The sequence below is a fragment of the Pieris brassicae genome, chromosome 3 (assembly GCF_905147105.1).
Source record: "Pieris brassicae chromosome 3, ilPieBrab1.1, whole genome shotgun sequence".
In the NCBI taxonomy this organism is placed as follows: domain Eukaryota; kingdom Metazoa; phylum Arthropoda; class Insecta; order Lepidoptera; family Pieridae; genus Pieris; species Pieris brassicae.
The window spans coordinates 18,964,237-18,986,205 of NC_059667.1; the positions used below are offsets into that span (position 1 = coordinate 18,964,237).

At 32.2% G+C, this 21,969-nt stretch overlaps 1 protein-coding gene across 1 annotated transcript in view; it reads left to right on the forward strand.

Annotated features, from left to right (window-relative positions):
- Window positions 1-449: 449 nt before the first annotated feature.
- The window catches only part of LOC123707811 (microtubule-associated protein futsch-like), a 108,582-nt gene continuing 87,062 nt past the window's right edge, over window positions 450-21,969 (forward strand). The window contains exon 1 of the mRNA XM_045658159.1: window positions 450-648. Within this exon, the coding sequence (XP_045514115.1) occupies window positions 492-648 (157 nt within the window). The 5' untranslated portion in view covers window positions 450-491. The remainder of the gene's footprint in view (window positions 649-21,969) is intronic.

Sequence of the window (21,969 nt, forward strand, 5' to 3'; positions counted from 1 at the left end):
AAATAAAGAAAATATCAATAAAATGACCTTCAGGACTGCGCATGCTAGGATTGCATAATAGAGTCCTTTATGGTAGAGAACCATGTTTATGTCGACACCGGCAGCTGCAAAGTGAGCAATTAGGATTATATCATTATCGATCGAGCGGTGAACAGCTGAGCGAGGATTCAGCCGGGTTGTTTAGACGCAATGCAGATCACGTGTGCGTCGATCAGCCTAGAGCCTCTTCTGTATACGCCCTAAATCATCTATCTTCTTCTAACACGTGGAGAAAGTAAGGCGATAGTTGAGAGAGAAAGTCTGAGGGTTGGAGCCGGTGAAGACGCCGGCGCGTCTGCGTGCCGCGCATCGCGAATCGATGTTTGCGCGCGCAAACGGCGAGCTACCTCGCCTTCCAGAGTCATTCTGTGCGGAGTTCTCGTCCACAGCGGTCGACTGTGCGCTATCTTCTGGGCGAACCGTCGGCAGTCGCGCCGGCGCCGCCGTCGGCGATGGACCACGACGAGGACAGGTCCTTGTCCCTGGGAACGGAGGTCTCGGCCTCCGTACCCCCTCCGAGTCCTCTCACGGGATGCTATCTCCTTGCTGTCATTGGCGAGCCCCACACTCAAGAGCATAAGGAAATTATTCTGCAGCGCCTCGTTAAAGGTGAGTCTTAGTGACGTACTAATTTGCCGGCTGAGTTATGACTTATGAGCGTGATCGTGAAAGTTGATAGATACGTTAAGTTTTTCTCGTTCTGAGTAATGTTAAAAAATATTTGCCATCGGTATGCACAAGAATGCAGTGTCCGTCGTGATTAGATTAGTTTTCGCCGGTACATTGTGTTTTCTTCGTTGCGTCATCCGTGACGTACGTTCGTTTTTCTAAGTCAGTTATCTAATTGAATCAATTGATGCACAATTGCATTATTGTACGAAAATTATGTACCTGAGAAATTAAAGCCATGTGTAATTTATAAGATAGAGTCTTGAAAGCTAATTGGAAAAAATATATAATTATAAAGTGTAGTGGATCTTTTTTTAAACCTAGTGTAATTTGGTTTAAATAGTAAACCACTTTTCTCCTCATTGTCAACGTAGAAGAAGAACAAAAGAAGATGGAATTAAAAGAAATAATTGGAAATGAAAGTATAGAAAAATATACAGATAAATTGCTCGTAAAAAGCTCTGATAGTGAAAAAAATATGTATTACCACACGATGTCCGAGAAAGAGTGAAAGTGCCTATCTGTAAAACGTTATATTGTTTGCAAATAGATTTTTATTGCGGAAATGCAGCAAAACAATTGCCTCTGTTTTAGGAGCTTCCGGTTAACGGTTATTAAAATAAAACGGACCATGCCTAAAGACAAATACATCTACCATACATTCTTATTGTTAAAACAATCGCGAAGCATTGTGTTAAATATTTTTTGTTAAAAAAACTATATCATATAGTATATGTATACCTCTGAGACCTAGAGGATAATCCATAGCTCAACGTTCCTGAGTTTTATTCTTTGCGAAACAATATTTATTTTGTTGGGTCATTTACGTTAACAATTCCTCAGATAAATCATTTAGGTCAGTAATTAACTTATAAATAGTATATAATTTGAAGAATTAATCTATAAATTTCAATTTAAGGAACCTCTTATTTTGTTAAATAAGATGTGGTCAAATTGATTAATATCGAAAAATTGCCGTCGGCGTCGCATCACTGAAGATATATTTCTAAGAATTTTAATTTTACACTTTTTAAATTTGATACAAAAATAACTATATAGATAATATATACAAACAATAATTATATTTTCATCAGAAATAAATTATACTATAATATAGGTTACTGGGGCATAAAATCTAAAAAAAAGAACACAATAACCTAACAAGAAAGGCTTACAAAGCGATAATTGTTTTTATTTAATTTTGATAAAGGGAGGACCTAAATTTCTTAATACTCAAAGAAGACGCGTGCGCATTGTTAGTATTAATCACATGTCCGTTTCAGTAATAATTAGTAGGTACTAAGGAAACATAGCGCTAAGTACAACTACGACTCGTACGTCAAAACGTAATGATTTTTATCAAAGGCAGAGTTAGAAGGATCTTCGCTTTTTTTAATAATGTGCAAATTAGGATGGAGCTTACTCACCAATGACAAGTACCAGCGTTAATCGCCTGTCACTAAGCTTGCCAGAAAATCATTCATAATAATAAAATAGTTTTATCAAAAGATACATTAAAACTGGAACAAAATTAAAGAAAATAAAACGTAAATAATAATATTTTAAACTCTTGTTTTGTCAAATCGGATGAATACACAAGCACTTGTGATAGTGAAAGTATTAGATCATCTTCATTAGATCATATCTTATCATATACACACTGATAACAGATTTTGCTAGTGCATAGTTTTAAAAATTGCATCTATAATTAGTTTTTTAACAAATCCCATGGTCATATTGTATGTTTAATACTATAATAATAAAGTTTGTGATTCAGAGTTTCACGCCCGGATAGGATCAAAGTTTTCAGTCCATAAAAATATGCCCCATTACTTGGGATTACGAATGCAATACATTTAAAATAAAAGTTATGTTTCCTAACTGATCGTACTATTTATAAACACTTAATTTGTTTGATTATACTAATTGAAGCCGTCCGTGTCATTCTGTTAAATTCCCTTTAAACTTTGATGACAAGAAGTCAATTTGGTCAAAGTATCCGACATTAAAAAAAAATAAGTTTGAACATAAACATTTTGTATCGATATATTGAAAAGAATACTAAATGAGCTGAAGACAAATGATCTAAGCGATAAGTTATCATGAATAAAAGTAATCAGTGTTTTTAGTTCGTTTTGCGTTTAAAAAAATAGGTAAAATAACATCGCTATGTGAAGCCGCAATTAAAGCTAAGTCAAGATATTTCAAATAGTCTAATAGCACAATAAGTAACTTTCGATAAAATATCTTAATAATTAAACATGAATAGCATACCATATTGCTAAGCAAAACTTCAAGACGGCTGGACCAATTCGAGTAATTATTTTTTAATTTATTCCTTGAACCCTGAGGAATTAGTATGGAGATAAACATTTAAAAAAATATATTTTTTATTTAAAAACAGCGAGCAGTTTCTATAGGGTAGGGTAGGGCATAGCAAAACGAAGCAAAGCCAGATAAAAATCACATTAGGTCGAAACGAAGTTCGCGGGGGCAGCTAGTTATCTAATTAATTAATAATAATTAATATAGGCGTATCAACGTTAGTATAAAGTGATAAAATAAACAAATACATTCTACTTTTATTAATACTTATTTACTTGTATTCAAACAATTATTGACGAGCAATTTCTAAGTCATTCTTCGTGATTACACTTTCTTTTACTAAAATAGAAACATATAACGATCTTAACTTTTTTATAATTAAATTTTGACGTGTCTTGGTTCTATTTTGCACGTTATTTAACATGTTTGCCGACATTTAAGCTATTTAAAGCAACGAATTGTTAATGTCATGCATCGCTAATTGACAAGTTTGTTATTCTGTCTAGGATGTGATGTGTCATTTTAAAGTAATAAGACTTATATCACCAATATTATTTTCGAAAATTTTCGTGATTGGTTGAATATGACGTTTTACAGATTCTACTATATTAAAATATTTTTGCTGGATTTTCCATTTATTTGGTTATTTAGTTTGGTTAAATAGATCTCCAGCGTTTTTAAAGCTTATTTTATAGACCTTCTATTGCTGTTTATGTACATATTTTATTTTCAACTAGCTTATCCCTTTGTTTTCTTTTGATGTCTTTGTTTGTTTTGCGCGTATAGTTTCCCAATATTTTACTTGAAACTGGCATAAAGTTGAAACTATTGCCATAATATAAAAAAAAGTAAAATAAAAGGTCTATTGCTATAATATTATGAACAGAAAAGAAATCTTGTAGGGATACATAAGTAAATGTTAAACGATACGCTTTTTTAACCAATACTTCATAAGGTTCTATAGATCCTAATAAAACTCACAAAATTTATACATTTAAATATAAGTGAGTAAAATTACATAACCATTAACGATACATACTCAACTATACAAGCTAATTAGTCCCCTACCCGAATGGAGGGTTGGTACCAACATGTTAACTAAAACAAAGTCTACTAAAAATGAAATTGGAATTCGAAACAATTTAGTAAATATTAATTGCACCTAACGCTGGGCGTTTGATTTGACTAGGCTACGATTACTGTAGCTTATATAATATATTATATTTATTCGATAGTTAAGTAATACATAAAATATGCCAATTCGATTTACCGCACAATACCGCAATTTACGCTACGCTACAAAAACTTAACAGGTGTATATGCTTTTTATGTATAGTTTATAAAATATTAACACAAACAACACTTAAGGAAATCGTTTAATTAATTAAGAAATAAATTCTTGTAATTCTTCGCGGTCGGCTGAGTTCACATGAGGTGCGCGCACGCCTCATTGATGCTCACACACTTCACTGGATCACATCTAAGTGTTGTATCGCACTAAGCAATTTTTATTGAACTTCCAAAAGTAACGAGATAGTAAAGTTTTATTTTACAATGTTAAACACTGTATATTTAATTATCGTTAGGTTTTTTTCATAAATTACAGAGCTGACAGATTGTAACTCCTTTGAGAGGATAGACTCTAAAGGATAGACAACAGGTGAACAAAGTCAATGTTCCATTGTTTCTAAAAAAATAGTTTTAATTTAATTTTTTTAGAGTTGGCAAGAAAAGATCAATTATTATATTTACATAGATTTTTTTTAAAGCATATTATGTATATAAATACTCAATATAATAAGTCGTAGATTTAACAATTATATAATTTAAAATTATTATGAAGTCAAAATTTCACTTAGTGTAGATGCCCTTGGCAATGAATTAGAAGCCGTTGAAGAATCGTCGAGACGCACAAGGGATTACGAACACGTGCGAACTAGGACTTAGCCTAGTCTGTTGGATATCTTGTAAACAATACCAGGTTGTTGGGATTATTCCGCTGCCTGAGTTTCAGACGCTGTCGGGTCGCAATTTCTAAGGAACTGTAAGTTATAAAATTCTACGATAACGGACGGATGGCTTTACGGATGTTACATTGTATAATACATTTAATTACATAAGGCTATTGAATGATATTGTTAGACGTAAATAAAAAAAATGTAACGAAGAAAATACTATCTCACTTATAAAAGTCTAATTAGTTTTTTAAACAAATCGTAAGCAGTGTTAAATGTTTTTTTCTGATCTTTAACATAAATTATACCATTTCTCTACGATTACATATTTATTGTCTCATTCTGAAATTAAGATTAATTCCATTTATCAAAGAAATGTTAATTTAACATAAAATAATATAATTATATATCTTTCGAGATAATAAATATAAATTCGGCTACTTTATACTCTCAGTATAAATTGATAAACACAAATGGCACATTATATAAAAATTCTAACTGTTTTGGTCTCGCTTTTTCTACAAAAGATCAACACGTGTATATTAAACTAGCATATAACGATCTGCTTATAAATATAAATGTCTTACCTATGCGATACTACAAAAATAACTTTGTTTTAAATAAATATTTTATGTAGAAGTAAGTTGATAATGATCCCCTATAAACATATATAACGGAGACAGAATAATCGCGATATCAGTCCAGTTTAAATTTAAATATTTCGTTCTTACATTATATTATATATTAGGTACTTACTTAGGAAATTGGCGTTTTGTATGGGAGGAACAAAAAGTCGAATATTTTTAAATATAATATATTTAATTAATCGAAGTATGAACCATTGTTTTCTATGCACTTTTGCCATCTCATAGGTAGTTCATTGATCCCTTTACTAAAAAAAACAGTCGGACGGGAATCAATAAAGTCTGTGAAGGCGATTTGGACTGCCCCATCAGAGTTAAATTTTTTCCCTTGCAAGAAGTTGTCCAAATTTCGAAAAAAATGGTGATCTGTTGGAGCAAGGTCCCGGGAGTACGGAGGATGTCATAGACATTCCAATTGAAGCTCTTCTAATTTGGTAGCCGTCTGTTGTGCAGTGTGTGGTTTAGCGTTGTCGTGAAGTAGCAGTGGCGTGGAGCGATTAACCAGCCTAGGTTGTTTAGCCGCTAGCTTTTCCATCATTGTTTGCAATTGATGACAATAGACATCAGCCGTAATAGTCTGGCCAGATTTGAGAAAACTGCAATGAACAATACCGGCACTAATCCACCAAACGCTTACAAGTAACTTCTTTGTTAATTTTCGCTTGGGGCAGGATTTGGCTGGCTGGCCAGGATCCAAACATCCAACCATTTCGCTGAGCGCTTCCGATTATCGTAAAGATTCCATCTTTCATCATAGGTAATGATTCGGTTTAAAATACCTTCATTATTGTGCCGGTTCAGTAATGTAACGCAGCAGTCGACGCGCGTTTGCTGGTTTGCTTCAGTCAATTCGTGAGGTACCTTTCAAGGTATTTAATCTTCCCAATTTGCTTCAAGTGAATTAAAACAGTTTTATCACTAACACCACAGCCTGCAACTAACTCGGACGTGGTTTGCGATAAATCCGCTTCCACAATAGCCTTCAATACTTCATTATCAACTTGGGTCTCAGGCCGTCCACGGGGCTTGTTCTGCAGGTCGAAATTTCCAGAACGAAAACGTTGGAACCAAAAACGAACTATGTTTTCTTTTGCAACATGACCGCCATACACATCAGTCACCCTTCGAGTCGTTTCCGCAGCACTAGTGCCACGGCGGAACTCGCACTCGTAAATAATGCGATACTTTAAGTTTTCCATTTAGTATAATGAGTGACACAAACAGAAAAAAACAGAAGAAAAAAACAAATGAATGACGGTCATCGAAGCACAAATACATGAGTAAATAGCTGTACAAATTGGAATTTGAAATTCCTAACCAAAGAGGAGGTATTTGAGGTCAAAGTGGCCAGTACGACAAAACGCCAATTTCATATGTAAGGACCTAATATTATAACTTTTATAAAACAAAATATAGCAGTGTCTTCTTATCGGAAAAGCTAGAAGCTACTGTCAAAACAATGTCAGCTTTAAAGAAGTATGAACCCTTACGTAACTAAGTAAGATCAGGTATATATATCATGGTTAGATGTGCGACAATAATTAGCTGATGACTTCGTTTACAGTAAATAGTTACGATCGTATGCATAGAGCTTAGTCGTTGCAATAAATTGAATCCGCTTGGCGTAAAAGAAATTTCTTGCAATTAACATTATCACATACCGAAGCTATCTTCGATCTGTCCGCGTATTAATATTTCTTAATTATTAATCATTAAGACGTCAGACGTATAATCATAGCACAATGAATGGAAAACATACTAGTTATTACAAAAAATATGTCCTATGAAGCCTGTTTTCTCTTGTAACCCTGCAGTGCGATATTGCATTTATAGGCTTCATCACTGGCAAGGCAAGTGAGCAAAAGTCGTGCTAATATTCGCTTTTCGAGTAAATTACTTTTTAAATAGTGCAAACAATAACAAAATGAAGAAACATTACTAACAGAGCATGCATGTAATAAAAATCGTTACAAGTTAATTAACACTTTTATAAAATTATATTTTCGTATGGGAGATTATGGCGTTGCAGTCAGTAGGTTTAAAGAGAAATTATATTTCATGCATGTGATAGGACATTTTAATGTAATGATGTGTGTACATGTGTATCATTACACTAAACTTGGCTATATATATATATAGTCGGTGAATATATATAATTTATTTGAAAACAACAAAAAGACGAAATGTCGGAAAATTTATCTGAATATTATTCATACTAAAATATTAAATTCAATCTTCTAAATGGAACATTTGTGAATATATTATTAAAACGATACCCAAGACAATACTGAAAGGAGAGACAAAAGGGATTGATGTTACATAAATTAGGAAGGGTCAGATTGATAGAGGTCGAACGGCCAAGGTCTGAGCTGTCATTGGTATCCCGATCGGAATTTAAGGAAAAGTTATATTGATTTTATTGATAATGATTATTTACATATTTATCAAAGTCTCAGAAAAAAATATCTGTTCGTAATAGCCACCTTTGACTTTTATACAGGCCTTTAATCTGTTTGACCACGAATCTATGGATTTTCGCACTTTTTCCAAAGCAAATTTCGCCACCGCTCGCTCCAAAGATTTTTTAAAGACTCAATGTCGCGTGTCGTTTTAAGCAGGCCATGTGTTGAGGTCTGGGCTAGATGAGGGCTAGTCTTCAGCTCTTATAAAATCCGGAACGTTGGTTTCAAGCCAGGCTTGAGTAGTTCCTGCCTTGTGACCAGATGCAAAATCCTGCTGGAAAATTCACGGTATATTTTTAAAAAAGTGTACTGCTGAGAGGTTTGACAACATGATCCAAGACGGTTTCTTGATACATTTTGTCTGAAGTTTTCACTCTGTTTCAGTCTGGGTTATGACCGACGGCTCCATACCTACCTTGTGCAAGGAGATCACTGCAATCCAATTCTTTAACATCCCATGCCATATTGTAATTTGATAATGAACACGAAATATATGAAAACAAAAGAAGTTTTTGCAATAATATACATGTTCCAATTTCAAAATAAATAAAAAGTTGAAAAAAAAAGAAACGTTTTTATGTTTAAGTATTTATGGCCAGACTAGTTATATAATACAGGTTAAGTAATGTTATTTACGCCTAAAATAAGAAAACTTAAAAACCAAAAAATATTTATAGAAAATTCATCTATAAATAAAAGTTTGTTTAATTTATTTTTTAGAAACATATTCGCCGTCGTCGTTGCCATTCCTCGATGATGGCTTGGTTTATTGCATACATCTCTTGCGGACTTAACACGATATACTCGGCTTTTTCTGTTTTTATATGTAAACATGACCTTACATTATTTCGTGTTGTTCTCTTATGATATACATTTTGTATGGCAATATTGAGCAGGCAATGACTCACGAGTCGTGACCTAGTATGCGACGGAAACATAACGCTTCCTTGCTAAGGGGAATGGGGCAGTCTAGCAAACAAGTAACGGCACACGTTTGTTTCAAAATTTAAAATCACAACCGTTTAATAATCAAATATCCTATGTAATTACGGACTTATAAATAAATCAAATAAAAAATACATACATTAATTATTCTGATCAAATTTAAACAGAATACAAAATTTAAATTTGCTACTAAATATTTTTAAAGTAGAACTAGAATAGATGTACTTTAAAATCAGTAACAATGTTAATAACTAGCAAATATCCAATATTGATAATAATAAACTATCAAGATTTTGATCTGTGAAAAGCCAAAAGATTCTATATTTTGTATAACTCTCACTATAATGCTGAAGAGCTCGTCTTTTAATTTTGTGAATTAAAAACATATTTTTAGGTTGGATAGTTTATTTAATAGGCTATATAATATAACGCTACAACCAACCGTGGAACCTTACTAGGCAATTATATAGATGTTAAATAATGACAATTATTTCACTGCGAATTTGATTATTTCTCATTATTTTGTCTTTTATTATTTTATAACGCGCTACTGCGCACATTCTTAAACCGAAGTTATGGTAATTCCCGACGGCTCCTCCGCACATTATGTCACAGTAATTATATTATAGGAGCCAGTTAGGAGCAGGTGCGAAAATAATCTCATTAATAAGGGGAATCTCACACTAATGCTATGAATTATTACCCAGTATATATTAGAGGCTTTGTAACAAAATGGCTTCCGTTTACTGTTCATAGCCTTCTTTATTAAATTATGAATTTTATAGTAGGTTTCTTATACAAATATGCCCTATGTAATGTATTACTTAAAGATGTCATATCGGGAGGAGAGAGCGAGCCTGGAGGCCGTATCTCATAGAGTAGACCAATCGAGCCGATTTCACAGTTCGATATTCGTATGCCAATATTGAAAATATTTTTAGTTAAAAGTACCATTTTTTACATTAAACCTTAAAGCCTTAAAACCTTAAGACCTAGAATGACCTTTTATGAAGAGAAAAGCATAGAATAACAATTTTATGAATTCTATTAAAAACAAAAGAGCAACTCAAAGTGCGAAACAGCTCTGAATATTGTCAAAGGTCTAAGTTCCGAAGAAAACCACTCGAATATTATGCTAATGCTAAATTATGCAGTGTATTTATGCGCTGGCTGATCATATTTTGCCTGTGTCGTGTTCTATGTACGACCAACATTCATGAAGAAATATGTGTTTATACTCGCTTTGATATATTGTGACGTTATTGGATTGTTGGGCTGCTCAGCGCGTATAGGAGTGCCAGGGTGGGAATCCTTCTGAAACCATAACTGTGTAATCAATTCTTGACAAAAACAAGTCAAATGTTGTTTTTCAAACTAGAATTTTGTAAACAATATTCTTATGGAGTTTTACCATTTACACAGACAAAAATATGTTGGAGAAATTGTTTATGAGGTCTATATACTACTTTAAAAATTTAGTATTTAATTCGAAAGAATTAAAGATTATTAACTTTGACCTAGAAAAAGTCTAGACCTAGAGAAGATTAGATTTCGAAGTTCGCACGCTAACAATGCTTCCATTGTGCCGGCAACAACGTTCACACTTGTCTTCAAATTATGTATTTTTAGACTAGACTAAGCTTGTAACAAAATTGTAGATTTTCCAACATACTAGTTTTGTCGCTTTCCATCAAAGATTCATTGAACGAAATCTATTATTTTAATCTTAAATATAATCGTTTATAGGCCGACTAAGACTGGGTAAAGTCTTCCCAGTGGGATATGTAAGTAATGAAATAGCTACACTATGCACTTGCAAGTTCATATTAACCAGTTCTATGGATTAATGTGTCTGAACTAAATGATTTCTAAAAAATAAAATTGAGGTTAAATGGAATTACCTGGCGCGTGTGTTCCATAGTGGATCTACAATCTTTAAAAACATGGTCCTAGATTGCATCTGTTTCTTTGGTAATTCTGTTGGTAGTCTTCCTTACTGAAGGTCATTGACTTGAAAATCCCCAATCGATACGTCGACTTTCTGCCTCCACACGACTCTATCTTCAGTTTGTCTCAGTGTTAGTCTTATATTAATAGTTGGTTATTATTCTGTGTTCGTTGTCGATTATTGGGCAGTTTCTTGAAGATGTCTTTTATCGTACAAGAAAGATTCATTCTTTAGGATTAGGTGTGCATAACAACTAGGTTCACATGTGAACCGAATGTGGAATGTGCAGTTGTCGATCGAAGAATTTCCGATTCGACTTATGGCACAAAGAAAAGAGCGTACCAGAGATAAAGGGAAATATAGAAGTGAAAATTACCATAGAATCATGGATTTGATACAAAAACTGACGGCCTAGTTATCACTACCATACTGAGGACAATAATTCATGAAACATATCTAAATAGTAATATAGTCCAGTACATTAAGTATTTTTGCATTTTCTAAGGCGTCGCTGCATGTTCATCGAGTATACTAATGTAGTTAATAAATGTTATTTAGAATTGTGTCCTTCATCAAAAGCAATTGTTCTGTAGTAATGGGCAAGTAGATAATCAGCCTTCTGTGCCTTACACACGCCGTCGACTTTTTGGGTCTGAGAGAAGCCGGTTTCCTCACAATGTTTTCCTTTACCGTTCGAGCTTAATGTTAAATGCGCACATAAAAAGAAAATAAATTGGTGCAGCCGGGGATCGAACCTACGACCTCAGGGAAGACAGTCGCACGCTCAAGCCACAAGGCCAACACTGTTCTAAACTTCCTCTATGATACCAATTTCTAAAACGCCCGCAGGCGTGTGTTTGGGTGGCAGTATCACTTAGTATCAGTGACATTCGTTCTCCAAAAATGTTTTAGAGACTCAAATAATGTTTTTATCTAACCTAGTAGAATTTTTACGACACACTTAATGAGCTCTTAAGATATTAATTTTTATCTAGTTTTCCACTCAGCCCGGGGTCAGTCTTTAGTCTAATTAAAAGCCCTCTCACGAAACTAGATCAATTTACGCTTTACGGAGCGTTAAACATTAAAGCTTAAGTGTATAAAGAAATGTTTATTTTATTTAAACTTAAAGTAATATTTGTAAAACAGTGGGAGTTTTTAGTTTTCTAGCTAAAGATCTAGGCTAAAGCTGGACTTAGTAACGATATTATAATAGTTTTTGTAGTGTCTAGTGTAGTGTAGGATATATTTATATATATATTAAATTTATTTTATACAACAATATAAAAATCATAAAATATTACATTTGAAAACCACTGTAGTTTTAGTAATGTAACAAAAGTGCAATTTTGTCAGAATCGCGATTTTAATATATGAAAATATTTCTTTAACTTACTTTTATGTCGGTTAACGTTAAACTGTTTAATAATTGACTGGGTAGTATAAATAAATAAACGTAATAAAAAAGATGAGAATATTATCGCTATTTTCGGAACATATATTTCATAATATACATTAAATGACTCCTTTATTAAACCATCGTGGATATGTAGTTAATATACTTGGCAATATCTTGGAGATCTTGGGTTTGATTTTCAGCGAAAAAATAATAGTTTCGATTTCATAGAAAATGCTGATCTTGCCTTAAAGCAATTACAATTAGAATTAGCATTGGACGATTACAAAATGCCTAATCACTGTTCTGCATTTATTTTCGTATTTTAGTCACTGTAAAATTTAGATTATTTTCAAATTATATTTTGAACGTTTCCAATCTTTTAAATTCAATAAATGAATGATGCATTCTACACAGAGCGGGACCTTGAAATTCAATTCACCATGATTCATGGTTCAGGGTTATAATGGAAAGGCTTAGGCGAAATTGTGCCTGCCAAAATACTTATTAATTTAATATTATGGATACACTTTACAACATAATTATTTTAAGGTTTATAAATCTCGTTATATAATTGTTATAAGTTAAGTTTGATACATGATACTATTAACTATAAGTAAAAATTAATTCAATATAAGAAATTAAAAAAAAATATAAGTCTTACAATATTTTACATTTTGAATTTTATGTAACTTTGTTTGATATAATAAAGTTAATAAACTTAATGCGTATTTAAAAACAACTTGTCTCGCGGTTACATAAATCCCGTATATTATGGGATTTCCTGTAAAACCTTTTCTTATAAAAATGCCATCGCTTGGCGCTTATTCTCTAACCCTAACGTCTTCGATTTGGATCAGCCGGTGACGCAAGTGGTGATTTTTGCCGTGTTTACGAGCCGAGACGCTGTTATAGACATTACGATTGGAATATTCATTGGCGATCAGGTACGGATTTTCAATACGATGTTCTTATAAATAACGAAGAAATATAAATAAAGCCACCGAAGGTTAACACCTATATATATATATTTTTGACCGACATAAATTTGTTCTCAAGGTTACTTGGGAGAACAAATTTTTTTGTCAAAAATTTCTGTTTTTGGGTTAATTAGAGATTAAATAAAGCAAAAAAATATTTTTTCAAGTTGGCCTTCTCTCAAAAAACAACACTCAAGATATAAGACATTTAAAATAACACTTCCTATACTTATAAACCCGCAACCCAAACTGGTTTTAAAATTTTCGAAACATAACGAAATAAATTTGGCAGTTATATTCGTATAATAAGGTGTAATTTGGAAACATTATGTAAGATAATACAAAGTGCCTAAAACCCTAAGTTGGATTAACACCAAGCGCGTTGATAATAGTCTGTGTAATGGCCCTTTTGTGGACCGAAAATGGGCTATCGAAGCGTGTTTATGGGTCTCTTAAATGACAGGCCCAGTGGACATTAATAATGCGAAATGGCCTACGTGAGTCAGTTTTTTCGGAACAATGGGTAATTATTGCAGTGAATTATAACGAAATTTAAAAAATTTCTTCTAAAGTTCGATAAGGCACTTCAAATATTAATGTAATAGTTATAATTTCCATCAGAAAGTTATCAGCAGGTTAAAATTTTAACGTTTTAAACTGTTCGTAACAATAAAACTAGACTTCCATACATGAAGTCGCAGTAAACTAGGTTAATATACGTGCATATCTAAGGAAGGATAAATTTTATTTCTCAATCTAACAGCTAGGTAATTGACCAATCGATGGCAATTCTGCTTTTTGCTGAATGACTCAACTCAATTAGAGTAAAAACATAACAGTGTGGCGCTTGTTATAAAAATAGAATTGATAATGAAGATGTATTGTTATAGTCGATTTCAGGATTCATCTTAATGATTTTTTAATACAAGTATACACGAAAAGACATGCCAACAAACCCAAGGGTTATTTTACGAGTATTTTTTTATTCATAACCATTTATTATCGTCATTGAATGTGACTATTCAAACTTTTCTAAGTTAAATATAGCTTTCGATATTTAATGGTGAAATGTTTGTTTTATTTAAAGGTGAACAAAGTAAGGATTATAACAAAGAGAAGTAGATAATACAATAATACTAACATTTGAAATGTCTTTTTTTGGATCAATGGTTTTTTATGATCTTAAAAGTTAAGGAACACCGAACTCTGACACTTCTTAATCTATGTAAGGAAAATTATTTCGCAATATAGACTGTAAATATTTTTACCTCACCTGCAAAGTACGATGACATCATGCGTTAATTAAAAATCTTCACATAAAACCCAGACGACATTCGGTCAAGGTTAGGTTGTCGTCTTTCGTTCGAGACGATAAACTTTATTTGCATCTGGTTTTAATTTTTTTCAACCTGTTTAATTGGCATTCGACTATTATATATTACTTAGTACATTACAAAGGCACTAATGAGGAGACCGTCTAGGCTATATCTTGCAAAAAATATTGGGACGACGTGAGTTTTGTCACGTGATATATATATATATATATATATATATATATATATATATGTATACGTATATGATAGCAGAATACGACGGACCTTTAGTATTATGCTTGCAATAGGTTCACCTGTAAAGGCAGGTTATTTGTTCAAATAAATAAAAATGACACGAATTGATTCCTAGCAAAACAAACTGGTTCCGGTTTAGAGACCTGACTATTTTCGTGTATGAAAAAAGCGCCGCAACCAATAATATTTTTTTTAAAATAAATATAATATAATATTTATTATCTAAATAAAGATATGCATGATAAATGTGCGTCGTTGGTTTTATCCTTCAGTTCATAAGCCTGAGGCCTTTTCTCATGTTTTTACAAGCTATACAGATCACATAATATAAGAGGTTTCACCGTTGTAGTTGGATAGCCTTTAAAGTCGTTGAATTAAAACTAGACATACAAAAAAGACAATTCTGATATCGTTTTTTTTATTAAAGTGATAACTTAGAGTAATTACCGATATAAATTAGCACCCTTAATGCAATTACAATAATTTACACGACAAAGTATTACAGAAAAGACCGTCGTTGACTCAACCAAATGAGTCACACTATACAACCAGTATGTCTTGAAACACCCTGTCCCAAGAGGCCTCCTATAATGTCGAGTTGTTCGCAAATATTATTGATGTTTCACAGGTCAAACATAAATGGTCGTCGCGCACGCACGTCTGCAATGACCTTCGCAATAATTATTTTTCATTGACACGTTTTGCTGTTTAATGTTCAAAATTGCGTCCTAGACATGTCTCGCGATTTGATTTATCATTAATAATATTATAATTTATCATCACACAAGAATATTTGCGATAATATAATCGTAATTAGGACATATCGAAGGAAATTATAAGGCTTTTGAATATCAATGTTTCTATATTCTACATCTTATGACATACGAAATAAATGAAACTGATTTTTATAAATGTAATATCAGCTATTCCAAGACGGTTTGTACGGTAAAGTTTTTAATTGCCACGGGTTAGTCGAAGAGCTATATCACTGAATGAAACGTCTTACAGTATTTTCATAGGCTTATCCATACTGCATAGTGAAGCGTTTTTTCCTCCTGGCATATAAAATAATAATCATAAAGCCATGTAAGAACTTTATTAAAATTCTTAGACAAATGAACAGATACTATTATATAACACAAGACAGATTAGAATATTGGATATATCACAGATTAACAGGTAACAAAAATACAGCATGACTGTAAAATGTTAAGATAAACAAATAATTTTAACTATGGCACAAAAAGAGACATTATTAATAAACACTTAAACAGTTATCCATTCTATAGAAATATTTATCTTAATACTTATAAGTCTGATAAAATGTCGTCTTGATTATTTATTCTTATCTGTGAAACAATCGGTAAACGTAAGCGCCTACACTGATATAAAATTACGTATCGTAAAATGGCAAGCTTTTACTGTATTTTATAGCAATTTCGTGTCTTCGTACCGTTGCTTTTATTGTAATGTTCCTTAGACATTATGATTATTTGGGATTTTACTGTTTCTGCTGATATTCAGCAGTACAATTCAATTATAAATGTACTCATTCGAGTCAGTGCTTTCAGAATTATATTTGAATTTTGTTAATTTAGGTCGAGTTAGTGAAATTGATATGTTTAATTCATTTGTAGGATTAAAAGCTTAAATGTCAAACGCGCAAAGCGTAAAACTTTTTTTGTTCTTTATATGTATGATTTTGTATATTATGGTAACGAAGTGTAAATAAATAAATAAAAACGTCTACTGACTTGACTTAAATGAAAAAAAAAAAATTTTAACATTTAAAATTATTTTCACTACGTAGAATAAGTATGGTGTAAAGAACAAACATAATTTTGTTATTGTTGTTTCATAAAAATAAAATGTTCTAATCTAACTTAGGATTATTATTTCTTTTATTTTTACATTTAAATTCAAACTTCCATTCAACTAAATTCACCTGTTAAAAAGTTTTATTAGACGAAGAACGAAGCGAACATGAATTTATATAATGAATATTAAACGTGGCGTTTAACCGTGTCAAATTATCAACTACTTTGCGCAAAATGAAAAAATACATGTTTCGACCAACTTGTGTAAATCAATATTCTTAATCGTTAACGCCTAGCATTCATTTATACTATATAACCAATACTACCTCTAATCAAATAACGTTCATTTCAAACAGAAAACAATTCCTAACTTACCCGGTATGAGGCTTCGGCAAATTAGCAAAACTTTGCCAATAATTGCGGTGTATTGAAATTTCCGTCGAACAAGTTTCTAATTGTCTGTACGAGGAATGAAAGTTGGCCTGAGCTTTAGGTTTCAGTATTTTATGTATGTAAACAGAGAGTAGATATGTAAAACTATTAATAATTTCCAATGGTCAACTCAATAATAGGCTGTAGAAGACCCTTGCCCTACAAAAAATTTAACCTTAATTATATTTTTGTATATAATAATGGGGGCAAACGAGCAAATGGGAAGTCCAACAAAGGCAGTTATATACACCAATTTTTAGTTCGTGCGTTGCCGGTTTTTGAACACTTACACTCCAAGTTTGAATAGATGGAGGTCGTATCTCTCAAGGAAGATCCCCACTGGGAGGTGATTCCACAGATCGCAAAGGAAAATGCTTTGTGAAACGGATTGTGGAAGAGTTCCAGCCGTCAAGGTCATGTTTATGCAATTTGGAATTTATACGGCTCGTACGGTGTTGAAACGAGGCAGGAGGGATCAACCTAAACAATTCTTCAGAATACTCGCCTTAGTATACATTATAGATAACACTGTGTAGAGAGAGAGAGAACGAAGTCGATATAGCCGAATTCGTCAAGCCTTTTGCTGGATTTGGTCCAAAGGAAGAAGTTTTGGTATAATTTAATTAGTTAGTATTTGTTAATTTTATTCGAATATTAAATAGTTTTTATTTTATTAATAATCGTCTGGAAATACAGTCCCAGTTACAGTTATGACGTTATTAAACTACGCACATTCAAGTGGTTTATATTTTTCGTTGCTATTATCACAAAATAAAAGAATGTGGTACAGAAAATGTTTATTGAAAACGAAATTGTAATCAGACGGCCACCAAATTAGAAGAGCTTCAATTGGAATGTCTATGACATCTTCCGTACTCCCCGGACCTTGCTACTACAGATTACCATTTTTTTCGAAATTTGGACAACAAGGGAAAAAATTTAACTCTGATGGGGCACTCCAAATCGCCTTCACAGATTTTATTGATTCCCGTCCGACTGGTTTTTTTAGTAAAGGGATCAATGAACTACCTATGAGATGGCTAAGGTGCATAGAAAATAATGGTTCATACTTTGATTAATTAAATATATTATATTTAAAAATATTCGACTTTTTGTTCCTCCCATACAAAACGCCAATTTCATATGTAAGGACCTAATATTTCAAATTTCATTCAACATGAACCAGTAAAGAATTATAACGATTTTGTCATTTACTGACTGACCGATCATCAAAACTCTAAGGCACTTGTAGCAGACTTAGGTTTCAAATTTAGAATAGTCCAGTTTTCTGCATAAATTAATGTGAATAATTAGTGTAATTCCTTATAAATATATAGTTTGACACACTACAAAGAGCATTTACAGTGAATGAACCATTGTATATGTAGTATATATAGTATACGGGAAAGTAGAAGGTACCGGAAATAAAAAAATAGTATGTATCTACATAAAGAATCAGAAATGAGATACCGTCAAAACATATAAAATTACGTCTTTTTAAACAAAAAGTTTCATAATTATATGTTTAAACGAATGTATTAGATGCCAATTTTCACAAACCGTAAGAATAACCATTTTTAAATACTATAAAATAAAACGTGCATTAAAAGCTCTCGACATTAAAAAAGAGGAATTCAGGTTAAGCCTTAACAATACTTATTGTAGGCAATTTTGTAGAAAAATTTAATTTTCGAGAGAGCAAGCTGAATCCAACAATATTATAAAAGCAAAATGTTTGCGTTTGACGTTTCAAATATTCTCTATTATGATAATGTAATCATAATAATTTCATTCTTCAATACAGTATTATGAAATTATTCTTAAAAAGTTTACTTTGCGCTAAAACGTTCATCGGTTACAGTAATTATTCGAGCAGGTTTACTGGAAGAATACCTAATCGAAAGCGTCCTGAGCACTGAATAAGTACGATTTGGAAATATATTAAATTAAAAATACACAAACACATACCGAAAACTAAAGTGGAGATGGAAGGTTCATATGACGGGCGAAAAGTACCAAAAATAGAACAGAATCGTAACGAAGTGGGAAACTAGAGGCAGGCAGATAAGATGATGGGAGGACGATAATAAAAGGTAGCGGGTCCAATGTGGATTCGCGCCGCTAGAAAACGCTGAGATAGGAAAAAAATTGAGGAGGCCTTTGTCGAAGGTCAAGCTGTAAATAATCAAATATCCAATAGATAACAAATACAGATAGGCACTAAATATTATATTACTTTAGGAATTTTTACTTTATTATTATTATTAAGTATGATTGCATTTAATGAATTTTTTGTCGTATCTTGTACAGATACCGGCAAACTTCTTGAGCATTCGCATCGTACACATACAAACGTCAATTGATTTTTATGAATGAACGACAGTAAAATGTAATAAATAAATATCAAGTGACTCACTTCATCAATCTTGAATTCGAACCGTTATTAATGACGTCCGTTTGAGGTTTTTTTATAAAAAAATCATTTGGCGCGGGATTGAGAACTGCGTAATAACAAGGATATTTGAATAAGGTGTAGTTAGACGATAACAAAATTTAGTGCTCTGATCTCAGCCCATCCTGCTGATTACCTAATAGGCGTCACATTTCGCTATTGTCTTTAATATGGCGCTATTACTTCATTGACTCCGTATGGCCAATCACATTAGGATTCAACACTCGTGCGAGTTTCAGTTTTGTAAATGTATTTAAGCTATTTTATTACGATATAGGTTTGATCAGAAGCTATATCTCGAATAACTTCAAACCCAGTTTTATTAAGAAATTTATAATGACTCAATTACTGAATGAGCTAAAAGAAGTTTTTCGGTTTTGAAATAACTATATTTAAATACCAAATGGAACTCTTTAACATACACAATGATTAATTTATCGATAAAATCGTGGACCTTTTTCATAATCTCTAACATAGGTAATAATTATCTGTGGACTTGTGAATCAATTATTAGGTATAATTATGACACCGAAAAAGAATAAAGTGTGATTTGTCTACTATTTTATAAATATTTGCAAATTCTTTTTATATTCTATACAACTGGTATTTAATATTTTTTAGTAATAAAAAGCATTTAATTTTATACTTCTTATATTAACGATACAAGGTTAATCAAAGGAAAGACCCAGGATAAAATTGTTGACACAACATAAAGAGATTAAGTGAAGATAAACTCGGTGTAATGTCCTAAATGGTGGAACATGACGCACGCTATATATGGCGTCGGATTGTCGCAGATCTAATTTTGAGCGGCCCCCGCGCATGCGAATTGCTCCAGTTTTGTACCCGTCGCGTGACCATACTTTTTGGTACAAAAGGATATAAATTTAATTTCTTCCTTTTAAGCTGACGGAAAGAGACATCAAGCTTTGTGTACAGTATTACATTTTGTGTACAGAAGTTAACAATTTCTAAAACTCAATTCCACCACAAATGTTGTTTTTTTGTTTTAAAAATACGGATACAAATGAATTACGGTAAAAAACTTTTACAACTCACTGTAAAACTCTTTTCGTCAGATAGATATAGTGCCTTTTACATATAACTTTATTATTTTTATGATGTTGAAATAAGATGTCATGGGGACTAATAATGGATGGATGCAACTAAAACTTTCATCTATAGCTGCTGGAAATATTACGGAAGCCTTCAAGAATTTTCTATTGAAAATATTGAAATTGAATTTCTTGGCTGCGCCATTCGGAAATTCTCAATTTAATGTTGTATTATGGTATACAGATGGAGTACTATACTATAATGTATGTTTAAAAAGTAAAATAAATAAAGCTCCAACATATTCAGTTTCACACAATTTATGGCAATTAATATTAGGCTATAAATTTACAATAAATATTCTTTAAGCATACGATCACCTTTACTATCACAGAAGTATTACGTAAAAATGCTTCCTACAAAGTGGGAAACTATCAGGTATATTAAATCAACGATTTAAAGCGAATAGTGGGCACAACTTCAAATGTAGCTGGCTTGTAATTGAAATTGGGCCGGATTTGATTGAACACGGGCGGACGGATTGATTGGAATTCAGTTTGATTTGAAATCACTGACGTTTATGCTGTGTCTAGTTACGATAATCCGTGTTTCTATCGAACAAAATATTTTGCTAAATAACGTAGGACAGAGGATATTCCATCGCCTTTTTTGAACATACCCTCCGTAATTGACGACAGATCATTTTTTAGTTTATACATTTTTGTGTTATTGTATGCTGTGCAATCCAATTGGACGCTATGACTGCACAGTTCCAAAGTCCTAAATAAGAGAGGAAATCATTATTATATATAAGAAAACGGTTCTTTAGTTTAAAAGGAAGTGATATATTTTCTGTTTCAGCATAAGACAGGTTGAGAAGATGTTGTTTAAGACTGTTAGTGAAAGTATAAAGTTTTCAAACGTTAATGAAAATTTTGTTTTTAAGGAATTGTTTAATAATGAAAGGGCATGTGATTGAGAAAAAGCGTTGGGCCAAATATTGATACTGTTACTATTAATTAGCTTCTTAAAGGTAACAAATAATAATGTAAAATAATAATATATATATTACATACAAGTATGAAGTATTCACGAACAAATAAGTATATATAACTTAATGACCTATAATAAGTCATAAAAGTGTTATTCTGCTTTGAATACCAACAAAAGCCTTATGAAAGCTAATATAAACTTCACGAAGTTGTGCTAAGAATTCAAAATGGCGGGTGACTTTTAAACTTCTAAAAGACAATGGATTAGTTTAAAAGTCAAGTTGCTACAGAG